Source organism: Talpa europaea (assembly GCF_964194135.1).
Source record: "Talpa europaea genome assembly, chromosome: 1".
NCBI classification, from domain to species: domain Eukaryota; kingdom Metazoa; phylum Chordata; class Mammalia; order Eulipotyphla; family Talpidae; genus Talpa; species Talpa europaea.
Window position 1 is genome coordinate 10063293 of NC_140073.1, and position 21464 is coordinate 10084756.

Genomic DNA, 21464 nt, shown 5'->3' on the forward strand with positions numbered 1-21464 from the left:
TATCAGACTTTTATTTAATCAGTTTATCTTTGGTGTTGTATCTAATAAGTTTCTGATTAACCTGAGGTTGTGAATATTTTCACAATACTTTCTCCTGAAAGTTTTTATACATTTAGGTATTACAATTATACCTGTGTTCCAGTTTTTGTGGAACTTTGAGTTATGAATCTGTGCTTATTGTTTTGCATATATGTATGTGGTATAGATGAAACAAATCTATATAGATTGCATATATGTATATATTACAGTATAATATATAGACATATATGTAAAATTGTTGAAAAGTCTGTTCCTTGGTTTCATCATATATAGAATATAGAGAAGTGAAATAAAGGGTCAGACAAAACAAAAGCAATGAAAATCCCATCTATCTGACTATAAAATTCACAAAAAGTAATATTAACATTACACAGTATCTCTGTTCAACTCATGCTTTCTAGAAAGCAAAAACTTCTTCTATGTCTATATTTGCAAAGTATGTAGCTTTTATAATCACTTTAAAAAATTAACTCTAAAATTTTGAGTAATATGCATCCGCGCATGACAATATATCTAACACATATTTTCTTATTCTGATAAACTACTCTTACTCAAATTGAGATTACATAAAAATTGTATTCCATGGTAGTGGAATATAGTCTTAGTCTCTTGATGTTGTAAAGTCCTATGAATGTTAAAAATATTAAAAATAAACCAAAAAGTGGTTATTTAGGGAGGATTTGAAGGAAGGGAGTCAAGAAGACAAAACTGTGGTATAGATTGTTATATTTCAAACTGTACTTTCACTAGGAACATACCACAGATCAAACCATGGGATTATTTCCTTTTATTTCTGGAAAAAAGGGCATATTAAATCAATACAGATAATAGAAGTCAATAAAAATATAATGTACATTCATCTGAACTAATGTTGAGAAGAGTCAGCCACATGACAGAGAATCAACAAATTTAATCCTCCATAGAGTACACCTCTTACCAACAAACAATTACAACACACCTCTTATAAAAGAAATATTCTTATTATCCAAAGAGATAAGGAATAGTGATAATCCATGAGCCAAAAATAAGCAACCTGCAATCAAGGTCAAGCTGGTAAAAACAAACTTTAAAAAACGGAATCTTCCATAGGAGTCTTCAAGAAATTTATCTTTTCTTCCAGCTTTATTGAGATATAATAAACACATTATACTAAATTTAAACTATACAGCATGTTGATTTTATATACATATGAATTGCAACATAAGTACAACAGCATTAAATCTCTATCACATCATATTAATTGCTTTTTTTGTAGTATGAACACTGAAGATTTACTTTCTCAGTAACTTTAATGTACACAATAAATACATTTTGTTAACTATAATCAAGGAAAATTTATTTAACTACTAAATCTACTGGTATAGAGAAATTGCATCAGGAAAAAAAGACACTGATCATGTGAGTTGCTGAATTGCTAAGTATGCTGTTATTAGACCCTCTAGTGCTCATATAGGAGCATAATAGTACTAGTGAGAAAAGAGAGGACCTCAACATCTCCAAGTGATATGGAACATTTCAGCAAATTCAGATGACTGCCAGCTTCAAATCAGTGCAGCACACTGAACCACCTAGACACCACAATTATAAAGTTAGATTTTTAACATCTGCCATAGAAGACTATGAAGGCTAAAACAGAATAATGTGTTTGTACACCTACATGCACAATCACATGAAGACAATGAGTTTTTTCTAGCAGTTGAGAATAATATAGATCACTGTGACTCTCCTTTGTACCTAATGTTTCTCCTTTCTCCCCCAGGCTGTAACTACAATGTTTTCTTGCTCTTTGGGCTTATAGTTCCCTGCCCCATTTATTTAATTATTATTTATAATTCATCTCTCCATGTTAATTCAGCCAATAATTAGGCCAAGCTTTTTCCTGTTTTGTTCACTATCTGCAGCACACAGCAGTGTGACTGGTGCTTACTTAGAAGGTGACCTTCAAATATAAGTTGAAAACATTTAGTATGCTCTATCTCCCAGAGACACACAGAACAAAGTTTGAGGCTCATAATCTAATTCATAGGAATCATGTGGTATGTGAACTTTAAGAAAAAAAATTGTAAATTTTTTTCCACACCCTTTGTAGTGCATATTTTACATCTTTGTTCCTCAAGCTATAGATTAAGGGATTCAACATGGGGATAACAAGGGTATAAAATATGGAAGCCACTTTATCAGTGTCAAAGGAATGGCTGGACTTGGGCTGCACATACATAAATATTAGGGTCCCATAGAACACAGTGGCCACTGTCAAGTGGGACCCACAGGTGGAAAAAGCTTTGTGCCTCCCCTCAGCAGAGTTCATCCTGAGAATGGCCACAAGAATAAGCATGTAAGACACCACAACTATCAGAAGAGAGAAAATCAAATTAAACCCTGCTAAGATCAGAATGATCCATTCAATTTCATTCGTATTTGAGCAAAGCAAAGATAACAAGGGGAGACTGTCACAGTAGAAATGGCTGATAACATTATAGCCGCAAAAGGATAGTTTGAAAATCTTTATGGTGACTAGAAGAGAGACAAATGTGCTGTAGAGATAGGGAATGGCCACCAGCACCATACATACCCTTTGTGACATGACCACTGTGTAGAGCAGGGGGTTACAGATGGCCACGTAGCGGTCATAGGACATTGCCGACAGAATAAAGAGTTCGCTAATAATGAACACCAGAAAAAAAGACAACTGTGTGGCACAAAGACAAAAGGAGATGGTATTTTTCCCCGCAACAAAATTTACTAGCATTTTCGGTCCCACCGTTGTTGAATACCCGAGATCAGTAAAAGCCAGGTGCTTGAGAAAGAAGTACATGGGTGTTTGTAGCTTGGCATCCATCTTGGTGAGGACGATCATGCCCAAGTTGCCCACCAGAGAGAGCATGTAGATGGTGAGGAAGAGCCCAAATAATGGCGCCTGCAGCTCAGGCCGGTCTGTGATTCCCAGGAGAATGAACTCAGTCACTACTGTTAGGTTCTGCTTGTCCATCCACGTCAATCGGAAAAGATATCTGGAAAGAGATAATAGCACAGTCAATATATTTTATGTCCTTTTCTGGAGAATGATTATTATATAAAGCAGTATAGATGATATGCAAACTTTGCAATTTAAGATATTTGAAAAAAAACTCATCTCCCACGCAACTGAGAGTTGAGATGTTCCTGATTTTTCATGTTTAGAATTCAGTAAAGTTACTAAGTATTAGTTCCAATATCCAGCACACAACAAAATCCAATCAATAATAATAACAGTGCCATGGCTGAAAAACCCTTTTCCTATAGATATTGGTAGATGGGTGATAGGTAGGTAGGTAGATAGATACACAGTTACAAAAATATTGACATATAAAGCAAAAATAGTTAAAATTTCATGCGTTGTGTATATGGATGATTATTGTACTGTTCTATAACAATTTTTATTTATCATTTATTTAAACAATAACAATTACACTTATAAAATAAATTTATAATATGACACATATATATGCTATGATAAAGTAAAACCTTCAAACCACAAATTCCCATATATACATAATAGATAGATAGATAAAAATAGATGGATAGATTTTATCATGCCTTAAATTATGGTATAAATAAAAGATTATTTTGGGCAGAATAAAACAGAAGTTATCTAAAACTCTTCATTCTTGTACCTAAAACTAACATTTCATATCAGGGTTATTGGGAAGAAAGAAAGAGGATTCAATGATTCAATTTGTATTTTTTTCTGGAAGAAGTCATCAAATACCAAGTGCATCATGATTTTAAAATTTAAAAATGGCAATAATAACTTACCTGAAAACTTTTCTTTACATAAGTCGATTAACATCTCTGGATTTGATTCTACTTCCTCAGCAAGGTTATACTGATGGTGAGGAACTGGTTAAACAAAATGTTCTCATTTTTTCCCTCTCCCCATGACTAAATTTTAACAAAACATAATGAGAAACAAATTCAATATTTATTTAAGTAATCAGTATATGTTAAATTATTTTGGAGAGGGTCACCAAAGAACTAAAATCCACTAAACAACTAGTTAGAAGATCAATATTAGAGACTGCATAACTGCATTATCTTAATTTTGTCAATTAAAAAAATCATGTTTGCTAATTGTGCTTCATTTGCTCTAAGTTTTGGCATTTTCTATTAGAGATAAAACATATAAAACAAATATGTTATAAGTGGTTTGACAAAGTATCAAAGTGCTTCTGATCAGTCAGTACCTGAATCCATGTGAAAATATTAATAATAATAATAACATGAAGAGACCAAGGGCAGGGGTCCAAATTCTGCTCAGGCTAGAAAGGAAAGAGAAACAAAATGTTTTTTGCTAGGGCTTTGCATTTGGATTAAAGCGGAACTCCACATTACTGTGAACACTGGTAATATGGGATCGCTTGTGAAATATGCTATGTTTTTACCTGTAAAGCAGTATCTGTCTTGATTCCCACATGTGTTTCTGAGCAGGGCATATTGAGAACAATTTATATATATTTTTTTCACATTTTGAGACTCTCCCTGAGGAGATGCCAACCAATTTGTTGATTATGCTGAAAGCATATGAGAACTTAATAAAATACCTGGAGGTCGGCCATTAATTCTCAGGGACAACTGGTATTCACCAGTGAGTACACTTGTTTGCTTGTTTCATTAATTAATTTATTGAAACTTCTATTTTTTTTTTTTTGCTTTCCATTTGTAACACAAGAGACTCTTTTTTTAGATTAGTGATTTTTAAAAAAAAAAATTTCTAATTTAAAATTTTTTGTTGAGATAGCATTTGTTCCACATAAGAGTCTTGATTAAAATGTTGTTAGGGTACACTGAGTACCCATTTCTGTGGTGGTCTCCTCAAATAGGTGACACACTAGAGAAGTGACTAAATTCTGCTTTTTTATATCACTCAAAATGTACATGAAATTAAAATATATGTTTTGCAATTTAAGGCATTGTTCACTGATGTTGTTTTGTCTCCTTAAAGGTAGAAATTACCCTTTTGTCTCATTCCATAGTCAGGTTCCATTACTGACTTCTTACAAGATTTTATTGAGAATTTTTCTATAATTTTTAATTTTGGTTTATTTTATTTTTACTATCAGTACAGTATACTCTGAAAATGTAACATTTTTGTGGATATGCACATATTACTATACATTTACTATTCTCTAAATTCTATTGCTACATTTTCAGTCACTTTACTGCTGTCCTCTGATGTTATGACTCTTTTTCTATTAGAATCCATGGTATATTCTTTTTTTAAAGATTTTATTTATTCATGTATACAAGAACTGGGGTACATGTCAGAGGTGCGGAGGATGAGAGGATTCACCAGAGACAGAGTGTGGAGCAGAACAGGCAGATCCACTGCAGTACACTGCTGAGGGGAGCAGTGGATGAGACAGGAGAGGTCTGCTTGTGCCATGTGGGTTGCTCCCCGGTGGCCGGGCATGGAACTCATGCTGCAGAGGCTATAGATTGCTCCATAGTGCTGTGCTCAACCCTGTGTGCCACCAGGGAGGCCCCCCCCATGGTATTTTCTTAAAAACTATTGCTTCTTCACTTATGTAGGTAGATATTTTATTTCCTACTGTCCATTATTTTCAACACATTACAATGTGTAGCATAAAGGGAGAGCTTTGAATCTGTCCCTCTAAAAACGATGTGAATGATATTCTATGTGGCATACCTGCCTCATATCTATTGTTTGTGAATATATATGTATATATGTATCACTCACAGAAACTACACTCATAGAAACTATATATATACATATACATACATATATATATATATATATATATATATATATATATATATGAGAGATTGTTCTGATGACCAGTACCTCTTATGCTCCCATAGCTTTCCTGAAGGGGTTATTTTCTTAATTTCCTTTCTGGATTTTTTGTTATTGTTGTACAGGTACACAACTAATTACAAAGTGCAGTGCATTAATACATTTGAGGAAATTTGTCCACGAGAAATAAGTGAATAAATTTTTACAAGTAGTATGACACCTTCTTAATTAACATTGCATAGAACAAACAATGGGATTATCATCTTTTACTTCCTAAAAGAGGAATTATGAAATCAATGCAGTGAAACAATGGGTGGTAATAAAAATATAGTAAACCCTCATATGAACCGAATTTGAGTAAATTCAGCAACATGAAAGTCAGACAACAAACAATTCATCATAAAATAACCCTATCTGCAAATATACAAAACTTTAAGAACATATTTAAGCAATATTCACTTTTTAATTTTGCAGAAATTAAATACTTGCACAAAACACACACTTAGGAGTAAAATTTGAGTTTATAAAAAGGAAGATACTTTAAGCATCTGTGGGAGAAATCAACACAGTCACTTTAATTGAAATGTCCATTGGTATATGCAACCCACTGAAATAGACAAAGCTAAATGTTGTACTCATCTGGGTTGCTGAAACTTTATGTTGAATTCAGAGACCTTTAGGACTGAAATGTGAAAACAATGGTATCAATGAGAAAGGAATAAGATCCTAATATCCCAATAGAGAATGTGGACATTAGAACAAATTCAGTCGACTGATTCAACAATATCCCACTACAATACACCTCCTAAATCACAATCTGATCCTACCATGCCTCACAGAAAAGAAGGCTAAATGAATGTGCTTTCGTAAAACATACACACATGCACAAACAAACATAGACACATGAACATTTATTTGAAAGGTTGTAAATAAAACAGTCACTTTACCCCCTTCTGTACTTAGTATTTTGCCCCATATAACACAACATATCCCCTCTTCTCGCATGTTCTCATGGGCTATAGCACTTTAACCCACCTTATTGTATCATAGTATTTACTTAATTATTAACTTCTATTTACTTTGTTCCCCTTAGAGGTGACAAATAATTTTAATGGTTTGTAAGTTACGTGTTTATAGACATAAAAGAATTACTGGTCAAACAAGGCATTCTCTAAATACATGAAGAACTTGTTTGTTTTTCCCTATGAAAGCAAACATGATAATGTTTGATTCCTAATTTACAGGAATCAAATTGAGAATGAACTTTAAGAAAAGACATTGCAGAGTTTATTCCATGTTCGATGCAGTGCATGCTTTACATCTTTGTTCCTTAAGCTATAGATCAAGGGATTCAGCATGGGGATGATGAGAGTGTAAAATATAGATGCCATTTTATCCGTGTCAAAGGAATGGCTGGACTTGGGCTTTACATACATAAATATTAGGGTCCCGTAGAACACAGTGACCACTGTCATGTGGGACCCACAGGTGGAAAAAGCCTTGCGCCTCCCCTCAGCAGAGTTCATCCTGAGAATGGCCAAAACGATGAGCATGTAAGACACGAGAACTATCAGAAGGGTGAAAACCAAATTAAAAGCTGAGAAAATCATTATTAGGAATTCAATTTCTTGTGTATTTGAGCAAAGCAAAGACAACAAGGGGAAGTTGTCACAGTAGAAATGATTGACAATATTATAGCCACAGAAGGGTAAATTAAAAAGCTTTATGGTGATTAGAAGAGAAACACATGTGCTGTAGAGATAGGGCACTGCCACCAGCCCCAGACAAACCCTTTGTGACATGACCACTGTGTAGAGTAGGGGGTTACAGATGGCCACGTAGCGGTCATAGGACATTGCCGACAGAATAAAGAGTTCACTAATAATGAGCATGATAAAGAAAGCCATCTGAGTGGCACAAGAATAAAAATAGATTGTGTTGTGCTCCACAACAAAATTTACTAACATTTTGGGTCCCACAGCTGTTGAATAACCAAGATCAGTGAAAGCCAGATGTCTGAGAAAGAAGTACATGGGTGTTTGCAGCCTGGCATCTATGTTGGTGAGGACGATCATGCCCAAGTTGCCCATCAGCGAGAACATGTAGATAATGAGGAAGAGCCCAAATAAGGGTGCCTGCAGCTCCGGGCGGTCTGTGATTCCCAGGAGAATGAACTCAGTCAGCATCGATAGATTGTGTCTTTCCATCCAAGTTTATCAAAAAGTCTACTCTGAACAGAAGGATAGTAGAGTCAATAGGTTTCTTGTAGTAAATTCTGGAGTTTTTTTTTTTGTTGTTGTTGTTGTTTGTTTGTTTGTAAAGCAGGTAAAAATAAAACAAAATAAATTCAGATTTATTACTTAGACTTTATTAAAATATTATGTCCCCTGAAAATATAACATACATATTTAGAAATAGAAACAGCAATGATATAAATTTGTGGTTTTCATTTGAGAAGATCTATCTACCCAAGAAATATTTGATAATTTTTTATAATGTTTTGAGATATTGTCACAGCTGGAGGAGGATGTGATACTGGCAACTACTCATTAACATCGGTTATGTTGCTAGTAACTCTTTTTGTCAGGGTGGCCTCCCACAACAAGGAATTATATAGTCAAAAATGCCAAAGGGCCAAGTTTGGCAGGAAAAAATATATATGTAAGCATGTGTGTATGTATGTATGTACGTATGTAGCTATTATTGATAGAGATGGATGGAGGGGTAGATGGAGTTATGGATAAGATGTACATATTGATAGATGTAGACATAGAAATCAAAAATTTAAAAAATCGTACAGAATTTATGTGTTGGTTTTATAGGTGATTATTAAAATTTTCCTTTTTTATATAATGATAATTTCATAATTACATTTACAGAGCTACTGTTACTTAGTATGTCATGATGCCTATTTTAATACATAATTATACAATCCAAATTCTAATTATGTGTGGAAGGTTTAGAAACTTCTAGTTTAAACATGTTCCTGTGAACACACCTATGTCCATAGGTGCAACAGGATGAAATGAAACCACAGCTTTAAAATCGTTACATTACATATCAGAATACTGGCACGATAAAATATATATTTTAGATATAGATATGATTACATATTTATATATGCATTCTGGAATGTTATTTCACATCTGTCTGCACTTTAAACTCACAAATAATTGTACTATCATAGTATAGCATTTAATGTGGACATACATAAGTATAATGAAATAAAGATGTTTATAATATTACCAATAAATCACCAATTATAAGAAATACCAAAGTAGAATGAGGATCATGAGCTAAAGTAAATGACTGACTTGTTTAAAAATTGTGCTAAAGTTTATTTAAAGAAAAGAAAGAAAAAAGTATTTATTCCTGATTACAAAGAAAAAAAGCATGGGTATCAGAAACATTGAATGAGCTCTAAGAAAGAAACAGAAAATACATTTGTAACATTAAATTATAAACATGTTTAGAGGAAATTCACACTCATCTCACATAAACCTTGTTTATAAGGTTATGGCATTTTGATCTAATACCCACTCTTATGTCAGAAATACTGAACTATAAATAAGAAAAATATTTTAAGTGAATTCGATAAGAAGCAATATAAATTAGGTTTAGATAAAAAGATGAGAAATTAAAGAAAAAATCATATAGGAGAGCATTAACTTTTCTTATAAAATATTAAAAGATAGAAGGTCTCTTATCACCAAATTTAGACTTTTATAGAAAATATCAAAGTTCTTTCTCATATTTTACTATTCATAGCATTTCACATTTCCTTGTAAGGTGGAAATCTGGTTTCCTGGTGAAGAGATAAAAATTTTCATGTTTACACAGATTTAAATAATCTGTAATTATCATAATATTTCTGGGAAGGGAAGAGACATCTTAGTCAATAAATGAGGATTTAGAAGGACAACTAGAAACTTAATACCTACAGGTTCCATATTCTAATATCTGATATCATCTCTTGAAATCCCCGGCTCTTGAGCTTGGATTTCTTTATTGTCAGTTTGAGCTCCATTTTTTGATTAAGTATTTATGCTGACATAAATACTGGACTTTTCAAAGATGCTCTTTAGTATTTATGAAAATGTTTGAAAAATTAGTATGAAGAAAAAAGAGAGCAGTTCTATTCTGCTTGTGCATTATCAATAATAGAATGCACACAGAATTGAATCAGAAATCCCTAATACTTTTCTATTCTTGGCCACTGAATAAAAGTTCTGTCTCAAGAATGTCACCAAGCTATTCAGATGTTGGTAATTTATGACACTGCATGTAATACACTGTTTACCTATAGTGAAGTCTCTGTCTTGCCTCTCCCAGGTGCTTCGTAACCTGGCACGGTGAGAACAATTTATGGACTCTTTTTACTCTTGGAGTCTCTCCCCGAGGAGATGACAATTTCTTGCTTGTCCCTGAAGCATTTGAAAGCTTAACAGATGCATGGGGAGGGGAGTGCTTAGTAATTGTTTAAAACGATTTTTATTCACAGGTAAGTAAGTCTGAGTCAGATTTTTTTTTTTTTTGTATTACATTCCTATCTTTTACTTTTGATTAGTGTAGTGGCAGGAGGGGCATAGTGCAGGTTTTCTATGATTGGAGCAGACAGGTAAAGGAGGAGAGAGTCCTGGGGCCCTCAGTGGCTTTTTCAGGCTTTTATTGAGTTTACCAGGTACACGGCAGGCAGGGGTACTGGGGGGCTTCATGGTTTGAGTGAACATCAGTCTAGATGTTCCTGTGAAGATAATTTTTAGATGTTACTTACATTTAACTCAATAGCTTTTGAATTCAGCCCATTACTTTTCCCAGTGTGGGTAGGATTCACCCAAAGCAGTTTAATGTCTTTTTTTTTAAAGATGTATTTATTTATTTATACAAGCACTAGGTACAGTCAGAAGCGTGGGAGGGTGAGATAATTCACCAGAGCCAGAACGGGGAGCAGAACAGGCACACTGATGAAGTACACTGTTGAGGGAAGCAGTGGGTGAGACAGGAGAGGTCTGCACGCCATGTGGGACCCTCAACGGTGGCTGGGGATCGAACCAGCACTGCAGAGGCTCTGGGCAGCTTTGTTTTTTTAATTATTATTTAAATTTTATTTTTATATTCCCCTTACAATTACAACCCCCTTATTTTGACCCCAAGCCCTCCTTTCCCCACCCCCCAACCTCCATAGAGTGTCTCTGGTTCATAGTTGTTTGTTGATTTTGATATTTTCTTTCTTATAGTTATTCTTTTTCCTGGTCCCTTATTTAAGTTGTCTATATTCCTGCTATGAGTGAGACCATCCAGTATTTTTCTTTTTCTTTCTGGCTTATTTCACTGAGCATGATCCCTTCCAGCTCCATCCATGTTGCTGCAAATTGCATGTGTTTATCTTTTTTGAATGCTGAGTAATATTCCATGGTGTATATGTCTTAAAGAGCAAAGACTACAACATCAAAATTCTACCTACTTTCCTGTCTTTTTATTCAAGACTTTATTTCAGTTCTGGCAGCGCTGATCTGCTTTGTAGATTTCTGTCTGAAAATTCTCTTTTATCTCTATTTTTCTGTAGCAATATAATCTCTTTTCTCTGTGTGTCTCTGGAGTACCCTTATTAACATGATCATATAGGGAAGTATGCTTAATATATTTTATCTTTACAATAAGTTTGTCAACATTTTTCCAGTTCTATACTGGTCTTCTCAAATGGATAGTGCATTGGAGATGTATATGATTGTTATCCTGTGGCATTATTTGAAAGATTAAATGACTACTACTAATAATACATTGTGCATGTAATGTGTTGTTCCTTCCTTAAATTTTTTTATTTATTTATTTTTTTACCTCTGTTGTGATCTCAACAAATCCAGCTACTGGAGAACTCCTTGGAGATGGGCAGAACTTACCTGTAAGGCTTAGGTAGTTGGTATAGGCTGAGTTTTCCACTACAGCAATCTTAATTATTTCGAGGTAAGTTTCTCCACTCATGCTCAAAGACTTTTTACATCTGCTTTGTGTAAACCTTTCCTTTCCACGTCATCCCTTCTTGACATTTGGAACACACAAGAGTGATCACCTCCAGGTCCTTGAAGGCAACTACTTTCTTGTCTGTGGCCATGACATCACTCATGAGGGCAAGGGCACAGTCATGCAATTCAGGAGGACACCGTACAGTAGACCCATCATTGGAGTGGTAGCCAACAACACAAGAATCATAGGCTGGTCTTTAACAAAGACATATCCATTTCCAATACTGCACAACAGTGATTATTCAATTTGACTGCTGCTCCAATCACAAGGACTCTGGGTGGTTCAGGTATGACTGGGAAATGAGCAGACAATCTTAGCACCTGCAAAATGAGCTTCAGGGAGTCAGATCACCCCTACTGCCTAGGTACCATTCTTGTACTTTTGCATCTATGGCAACTGAATTATGCTCTCACTTGTTGTATAATATTGAAACATGTGCTTCTATTACTCACTTTCTTCCTTGTTGAGGTTTGATTTCTTGACATGCTTAATAATCAAACAACTTTATATCATTGAAAATTACAGGCAGAAAATACATTACAAAAATGTAAGATCTCATGTTTTGACATTTGTATGCATTTAAAACATCATCAACACAAACAAGGTAAGACAGGGTCTTACTTTATAGCTGTGCCCTGCATCTCCCCTAAGCACCTAGACACAGATGCCTGGAACTTCTTGAGCACTCGTGTAGACATAACCTGAAGTATAGGTGTCTTAATGTCTCAGAGGAGGAGCTTTGACAAATAGGAGATGAAAGCTGGCAGGTAATTCTTTTACCTGTCATCATTGATAACTGGGGTTTGGCTAATGTGTTTGCCTGGCTGGCTGATTGAGTTGATTCTTCATTTCTTTGAAACAAGTGATATGTGAGTCCATGTGTATTTGTGGACATGCTGTGCAACCTTGGGCCCAAATGCTTTTTGTTTATCTTTCACTCAAAGAGGTTTTGTATATAGTTTGTTTAGAGCAAATTTTATAGCCAAGTTTCATAGAAAGGGTATAAATTGCCTTAGTGTTTATGCAACTATCTTATTGTGTATTAGTGAATGAGACAAGTGCAATATCTAACAGCATCAGGTTTCATTACATATGCCAATATAGTGTACATATAAATATTGTAGGTGGAATAATGAGTTCCTCCCACTGCATGAAATATACCCATGTCCAAAGCCCCAGAAGCTGTGAACATGCTATTTTCCATGGAAAAAGAGATTTGCTCGTGTGATTAAATTAATCACATTGGATTTGGACATAGGTCTCTCCTGGATTATTTCAATGACTCCAAACTAATCATCGGGAGAGAGGGAGGCAAGAAAGTGAGAGTGAGAGGAAGTGATTTGGCAGTGGAAACAACAGATGGATTTGCTGGGAGGAGAGAGGGGGCCACAAGTCAAAGGTTGGGAGAGACAAGGAAACAGATTCGACCCTAAGGCTCTGGAATGTATGCAAACTGCTGGCACCCTGATTTTAGCCAGTAAGATCCATTGTGAACATCTGACCTTCAAAATTTTGAGATTAAAAAAATAAAAAAACAAATAAACTTTGGCTTGTTCAAAATCACTGTTTGGGGCATTAGTTTTACAGTGTGATAGAAAACTACTACTACTGGCAACACAATTACTTTTTATAGAATACAAACATGTAAACCAAATTAAAACATAAAAACCTTTTAGTAAAGTACATTTTTTTATTTTAAAATGCATTTATTTTCAAATTATTGTCTATTGCTTATGTAAGTGTATGTTCCATATCTAATTAGCATATTTTTTTCTACAGGAAAGTTTGGAAATTTAAGGTCAGTATAAAAGGATCCAGATTTTTCCCATTGAAATGAATAGAAGTTTTATTTATTTTACAGTAGGTCTTTCAGGAACATAGAGTGATTATTAAATGAAAAGAGTTACAGTTTCAAATTCACATGAGTTTGAATGATTGACATGGGCCTTTCAGGAATCTTTTCAATGCATCCTTCACATCCTTGTTCCTGAGGCTGTAAATAAGGGGGTTCAGCATTGGTATCACAAGGGTGTAGAAGACTGAGTACATTTTATCAGTATCTAAGGAGTGATTGGTCCTTGGTTGCAAATACATGAAGAGAAGTGTCCCATAGAACACAGTGACAGCCATCATGTGAGAAGCACAGGTGGAAAAGGCTTTCCGTCGCCCCTCCGAGGAGCGTATCCTCAAAATGGCAAGGACAATATTAAAGTAGGATATCAGAACAATAATCATGGAGAAAAACAAATTGGTCCCCGAGAATGTGAACACTGCTGTTTCTGGAATGTAAGTGTCTGAACAGGACAATGCCAACAAAGGGACATCATCACAGTAGAAATGGTTGATGACATTAGAAGAGCAGTAGGACACTGAGAACACACAGGTAGTCACAGTCAGTGCTGTGGTCATACCATGGAGGTAGGTGATGGAGACCAGCAGAAGGCAGATCTTTGGAGACACCACCACCGTGTAGAGCAGGGGGTTGCAAATGGCAACATAGCGGTCATAGGCCATGGCAGCCAGCATGAAAATCTCAGCCACAATGAAAACTAAGAAGCCACCAAGTTGTGCTGCACATCCATAGTAAGATATGGTTTTCTTTGTTACCAAGAAGTTAACCAACATTTTAGGGGCGATGACAGTAGAGTTGCCAAGATTGATAATAGCCAAATGCCGGAGGAAGAAGTACATGGGGGTCTGAAGGCGAGAGTCCACACTGGTGAGGGTAATGATGCCCACGTTTCCTGTCACGGTCAGTCCATAGATGACCAGGAAGACAAAGAAGAGTGGGATCTGGAGGTTTGGACGATCTGAAACTCCCATGAGAATGAATTCTGTGACTCTGGTGAGATTCCCTGGAGCCATTTACTTTGTTGCTTTCATCTTTTAATGGGGAAAATGAACATTAATAGATGGCAAAATCACTTTTTTTGTAAACAGCAGATTCTTAATGTTTCATTTAAAATCATTTTTTTGTTCATAAACAGTTAAAAGTTTCAGATACTAGTTTTATTCACCATCATTTCACAAAATTTAGAAATAAAAACTCTCCAGACACCACTTTCAGGTTCTTAGAACTAATTGACAGAGCTATTAATCTCTTTGCCGTTGGATGCAGTTTCTATTACATACATAGTACATTAATTTATTATATTATTGTATGCACTGATGTTTATATGCATAGATCAATTATATTAATGTGATAGTTTATGAAAACCTACATGCATGCTTTTTATATGTATATGTGCATGTTTAATATATGTGGGCTTTTTCCAAAGATAAAGATAGTTTTGTTTAAAAAGGTGAAGAACAAGAGTGACTTCCAATTATCTTCTCTTCAGCTGCCACTTGCCTTCTCTTCAGCCTATACCTTGTCTCATTTCTAGGAATGTAATATTTTAACATTTTCAGTACCCTGGGTTTTTCTTTATCAACTTTTACTATAGCTCTTGGCATCAGTGCCCTATCAAGAGAACTACCCCTCAATATTGTTTTTCCTTTGTACCATTCAGAAACTAAATTCTCTTTACTTCATCTCCTTTCCTTTCTTCTGCCAAATAACCAGTCCTGTCTGACCACTCTGATTTCTAGATGTTCAAACTCTGCTCGATTATGTTCTCCTGGTAGCCCTTTTTTCCCTTTCCAGCATATGTCATTTTCGTTTAAATTGTTTACCACCAAATTTATTTGTTAAAATTTCTCTTGTAGTTTTAATTTGTTTAAGTTTGATTATTATTTGTTTAGAGAAATAAGGAGGGCACTAACATTACTTACTATGGTGTGAATTTTTTGTGCTGGAACTGTGCTAAGTATTTGAAATAACAAGCTCATTACATAGGAATGTCTATGAGATATATGTAATTATTTTCTAAAGCTGATGAAGCAGTGGAGGCCCAACTGTGAGCTAAGTGACTCTAAGTCACGAAAAGAGTCAGTAGAGGCTATTGATCAATAATAGGGTCTTATATGGGTTTTATTTTTTATGTTTTGTTCTGTTTGGTTGGTCAGTTGGCTAGTAGGTTGTTAGTTCAGCAAATAGTTGTGTGATTTATACCAAGTATTTATATTCATCTATTTGTGAATTAAATGAGTTATTGTATATATGTAGGTTAGCACAGAACCTGTTGACAATGAATGCAAAATAATTGATCCCTGCATTTATTTTTAGCATAATAAATAATCTGGCTTCTTATTTCCATCCCAGTAAATCATTCTACCTTGCTGAAGGCTTTTATAGCTGAAGTAGAAATAGTCAATGAATTACCACTTTACATATTCAGAAAACTGGTTCACACGATATCTAGTTATGTATTTAACAAGCAAATTAAGTTGTGCTGTTCTCTCAAATCTGTGGTGTGTATTTGTTTTAATTTAAAGATACTTCACTGCATATATCAAATATATGTCTGGCACCAGACACTCATATTTCTTGTCTTCTCCCAGTGCATCTATAAGGAACTGTATAGGTAAGTTTATGATGGAAAACATATGGCATCAGTTTCCTTAATCAATCTATTTCCTGTTTGTTTGTTGTACATAGAAGCAATTTGATGAAGTTTCACTCTGAGATATAGTATTCAATAAACTTATCCTTAATTTAATAAGAACAAAGAAGTATTTACAATAGCAACCATTGTCTACTTGAATTTATGAAACTAGTTTTTTTAAAAAAAGTATTTACATGTAACCTTACTTATTAATTCTCTCTTCTATTGAAATGTAACTGATGGCAAAGTTAGGTTTGCATTTTATTTTGGTAAGTATATGTGATTTAAATAAAATTTCTGTGGAATATCCCAATATTGTCTTTTTTCTCAGGGTCTTTATTTGATTTAGCATTTATTCCTAATAAATCACTTCTAATTGTATAAACATATGTGGGTCTGCTACTCCAAGGCCACCATTTTGTCACCTAAACAAGGTCAAAGTGGTCCGGCCAGTTAGGAACAGGAGCCCTAACCCTTAAACCCTTCAGATCAAACAAGAACACAAAGCTGCATCACACTGGGAAGGTTATGCATCACCAGGTATGTCCAGAATGCCCAGGGGCTGAGGACCAATGCATAACATATACTCCCGATTTATACATCAAGAGGTATGACCGGGAATGCCCAGGGGGCCGAGGACCAATGTATGACAAGGGACCCCAGAAGCTGATCAGTAGAGGGCCTTGTTGATGAGATTAGAACCATGGCTGGGGATTAGGGTGTAGCATCAAGTAGATTAGAAGTGCCTGGAGGGCAGACACACAATCCCTAATCTTCTACACCCTTCCCCTTTCCTTAATCTCCCTTATCTCCTAAAAACCAATTACATGTGTCAATAAAAGGGCCAGGATCTTGCTTTTCAGCAGCAGCCTGCATTATGTAGCCTGCTCCATGACTCCCGTTTGTCAGTGTGGTGAGCCCAACGCCACAAATATAGATTTTCAAATTTGAGCTTTGAAAAGAAATATTGTTAGCATATCTTAAAAGTATAGCTTCTCAGTATATGAAATAAAAAAATACCCAGTATTAATCAGTTTAACCTTAAAATTTGGATGAGACATGGTACTGCATATTAATTTTTCAATATTTTCTAATGCAATTTTGAGAGTAAGTTCCACAGGTCTCACATTGTAGAGTTTGTCTAAAATTAATCACAAGTTGTATTAGGGACAAAAACCACATCTTTTTAGGTGCTTTCAGTGTCTACCAGCAACACAGAAACTAACAATTAACACTAGGGAGTCTCTCCAACCTGGACTTTAATAGCCTGTCTGATGCAAATCCAGGAGGGGGAGAAAAACTTGCTTTTATTAATCTTAGGAAATTTTATAAATTTTTCTTGGAGATATGGAATTTTATATTTCAAAGACATTTAACAAGTTTCCTGTCTGCTTGTAGAGTACCTTCTGAAGCATTAATCAATTCTACTAGTTCTGTGACAGAAAGCATTTCTCGTTATGTTAAGATGAAATATACTCCCTGTAATGACTATTCATTGTCCTGTATAAATGCTCACTCAGGCAAATTTATCAGGAGGGATGCTGAATACTATTGTTTAAGTTTATCAACATCACTTTCATTTAGCAATCAGTGGGCAGAGATACGATTCACTTGGAAAGATTTTTATTTCTGTTATGAGTCTGATTTGAACGAGATAAAGCTTCCAAGATACTTGGTCTCCCATAAGGAATTAGGTTTAACCTACCTGTGCTTGGAGATCTGCTGAGACCCTCTCCTAAGGTTGTTGCCTGTAGAATGCTAAAGAGTTTTTAGAGTGTATGATGTCCCTGAAGATCTTCACATAGATACACTTGTTTTTTGCCCCAGATCCCTAATATGACATCCAGAATTCCCACATATAGGTCTGACTCCCCAGAGACAAGAAGTCCAAATGATTGCTCATTAGTCAAGTCTCTTTGCAAGGTTTTACCTAGAATGAAATTGTGCATATAGCCTAGGGACTATAACATGTGATCTTATAGAATAACAACCCATGCAACAATCCATTCTGCCCTTGGGCTTGAATTGTATCCTTACACTAATGGGATGTTGCCCCTGTTTATGGGATGGAGAAATTCCAACACTTAGAGAACATAATAATCTGATCCCAAAGTTGAAATTTTTTGTTTGTTCTGGAGTTTATTTTTCCACTTCTTAATCTCATCTGCCTCCCATCAACAACTTCTGTTATTTTTCCTCTTTTTTTCCTCATGGCCATGCCTTTGACCCTTTCTGTCCCCTTCCTCATTACTAGCCCCAGAAGCTTTAGTTTCTTTACTAGTATCTGCTACTTTTTACAAGCTCTTTTCTTTGTCAAAACTTCTGTCATGTGAATGCCCAGTATTTGTCTTTGTCATTATGACTTGATTTACTGCACACAGTTCCTCTGAACTCTTTCCATTTTGCTGTAAATGGCAACATTTCATTTTTCCTGATGACTGAAAAATATTCCACTGTGTGAATATACATCTTCTTAACCCAAACCTCTATCATTGGGCACCTAGATTGTTTCCATGTTTCAGTTGTTGTAAATAATGCTGCAATAAACATTGTGCATATAATTTTAAGTTGTGGTTTCATGTTCTTAAGATAGAGCAGCAAGAGTTGGATTGGTGGGTTAGGTGGTATTTCCATTTTTAGATTTTTAAGGTAAATCCAAATTGCTTTCCAAAATGACTTTACAAGCCTACATCCTCACCAACTGTGTAACATGAATTATGCTCCATAATCTGTATTCATAGAGTGGAGGACAATTTGGGATATATGTACTCATATTTTCATTGCAGCAATATTCACAATAACCAAGCTATGGAAACAACTTAAGTGCCTAAAGACAGATGAGTAGATTATGATGTGACATACACACAATGGAATACTACTCAGCTCTCAAAAAAGATAACTTCTGTCTATTTGAAACAACATGGATGGAGTTGGAGAAGATTATGCTAAGAAAAATATGTCAGAAGTAGAAAGAGCTAGATGTAGAAAGACAAATACCAGATGGGATGGTGCCACTTATATGTGGAATATAAAGAAGTAAAACAAAAGATGATCAGATAAAGCCAACTCAATAATCAAACCCTGTTTTTAGAATTGACGCTGCCAGAAAGGTGGTGGGGAGATACTAAAGAGGGGGCAGGAGGACCATGGACCACAGTGAGCACTGTGGGTGCCTTGATTGTGGATGTGGTGTGGTAACAACACCTGGAGGGGGTGATCCTATATTTCTGTATCATAAACAATGTGTAAGCCAATGTTATAAGAAAAAAAAAAGGACAAACATGTAAATTAGTCACTGATTTAATGTAGGAAAATATATAAAAGCAAAGTTGTACAAAAATAGAATTCCTAAAAGTAATTTTTTGTTACTAAAATGAGAGGTGTTCAAACACTTAGTGGGGTGCAGAGGATTAAGGTATGCAGTAGAGATTCAGGTAATGTGACCTTTCAGGTACTTTTCATCTTGGGAAGCTAAATAATTTATTTATTTATTTTTGGGGAAAAACACATGACAAAGAGTCTTTACTTTTAAATGACTGAGTACACCAAGTAATAACATGTAACAAGTTCTTGAATTCTATCTTCTAGTAATTTTGATTAAGAGAAACTAAAAGCAGATAAAACAATTATACTAGTTATTCATTGTTCTAAGCCTTAGCCAGAAAGGACTACAGTAAGGCTTGGTGCTGCTTCACACAGGTTACAAATAACTATTTACTACTTTTTCATAGATAAGGCCCCTGACCTTCAAGAAAGCATTAGGGAAAATAATATTTAATCCCTTTCTTTCTTTAAAAAAATAACAAAACTTCTTTTTAACTACATCTAAGAAAGAAAAAGTCAGTTTTGATATATATGTTGCTTGAGTTAATAGCACAGGAAAACAGACAATGCCTATCCATTAAATTTCTAAAAAAATATGAGGTAAAAAGATGAAATCTTTGGATAAGCTCTAAGTCTGTACAAAGAAGCTAGATTTGCTGTTCCTCAAAAAGTGAAGGGATCGACTGTATAATATATGGAAATAATTTAATGCCTTTACAGAAGAATATAACTCAAGCCTTGCTAGAGCTTCATATTCCAGGATCTAAAATAGCATCTAAAATGCCAATCCATGGAACAGGCACTTCTTTCTTCTCCCCTTATCCATTTATGCGACAGTTTTGATGGATTTCTGGCTTGATATCACAGACAAAGGCCAAAAGGTTATCTAGAACTTCATCCCTGTTTTGCTGGAAGTAGGCCTGGAGGATGGTCATCTTCTGGGTCTCCTTCTCCACCTCAGTGCTGCAACTGCCATGGGATCCCAGAGCCGCAGCTTCCTTGGCCTTGAATTCCTTCTCCCTCTGCAGGCTGTTCAATTTCGGCCTGAGCTTCTTCTTTGGCCTGCTTCGGCCTCCGGTTCTTTCGTTTGCGAGCCTCGGACACCTTCTCGGCGGCCCGCTTCTCGACCTGCAGGAGCTGCTGATGCCCTGCGACTGACTGGCCATGGCGGCGGCGACTGTCAGGGAAGCTAAAGAATTTTTATTTCACTTGTATTTTTTTTTTAAGATTTATTTATTTATTTGTTTGTTTGTTTGTTTATTTATTTATACAAGCACTGGGAACAGTCAGAAGCATGGGAGGTTAGATACTTCGCCAGAGACAGAGCAGAGAGCAGAACAGGCAGACTGACGAAGTACACTGCTGAGGGGAGCAGCAGGTGGCAGGAGAGGTCTGCGCGCCATGTGGGACCCTCACTGATGGCCGGGGATCGATCGGCGCTGTAGAGGCTGCAGGCAGCTTCGCAGCCCAGCGCTCAACCGAGGCGCCACTGGGGAGGCCCACTTGTGTTTTTAGTAAAGGGAAAACAAAATGTCAAAATAATTTAGGAAAGTCAAAGTGGAAATTGTAAAGTGTTTGCAAGTGAGCAATCGTAACTGTATTTTACCATATTTTCAAAATAAAATAAAAAAAATCTTCACAGAAAAGGAATCAGTCATTCCATAAAATTAAAGGATGGCACCAGGAATGGGAGAAAATATTGGAAATCCATATATCAGATAAAGTATTCATATCCAAAATATATGGGAACCTCTACAACTCAACAGCAAAAAATAAAATAAATAACCAGTTTTTTT

The 21464-nt window shown here is 35.5% G+C and overlaps 3 protein-coding genes and 1 pseudogene across 4 annotated transcripts; all 4 read right to left on the reverse strand.

The window, feature by feature from the left end:
* Positions 1–2086: 2086 nt before the first annotated feature.
* Positions 2087–3028, reverse strand: LOC311170880 (olfactory receptor 8K3-like; the record flags this gene model as incomplete). The annotated part of the gene is made up of 1 exon (XM_084233364.1): positions 2087–3028. One exon carries the CDS (start codon positions 3026–3028, stop codon positions 2087–2089), a length of 942 nt encoding a protein of 313 aa, XP_084089490.1.
* A 4070-nt stretch (positions 3029–7098) lies between these two features.
* LOC311170875 (olfactory receptor 8K3-like) lies at positions 7099–8040 on the reverse strand (the record flags this gene model as incomplete). The annotated part of the gene is made up of 1 exon (XM_084233350.1): positions 7099–8040. One exon carries the CDS (start codon positions 8038–8040, stop codon positions 7099–7101), a length of 942 nt encoding a protein of 313 aa, XP_084089476.1.
* A 5734-nt stretch (positions 8041–13774) lies between these two features.
* On the reverse strand, positions 13775–14722 carry LOC311170556 (olfactory receptor 8J2; the record flags this gene model as incomplete). The annotated part of the gene is made up of 1 exon (XM_084232958.1): positions 13775–14722. The coding sequence occupies one exon, from the start codon at positions 14720–14722 to the stop codon at positions 13775–13777; it is 948 nt and encodes a 315-aa protein (XP_084089084.1).
* Positions 14723–20486: 5764 nt separating this feature from the next.
* LOC311171818 (V-type proton ATPase subunit G 1-like) lies at positions 20487–20834 on the reverse strand (annotated as a pseudogene). Its single transcript has one exon. The product of its transcript is annotated as a V-type proton ATPase subunit G 1-like (transcript).
* Positions 20835–21464: the final 630 nt, after the last annotated feature.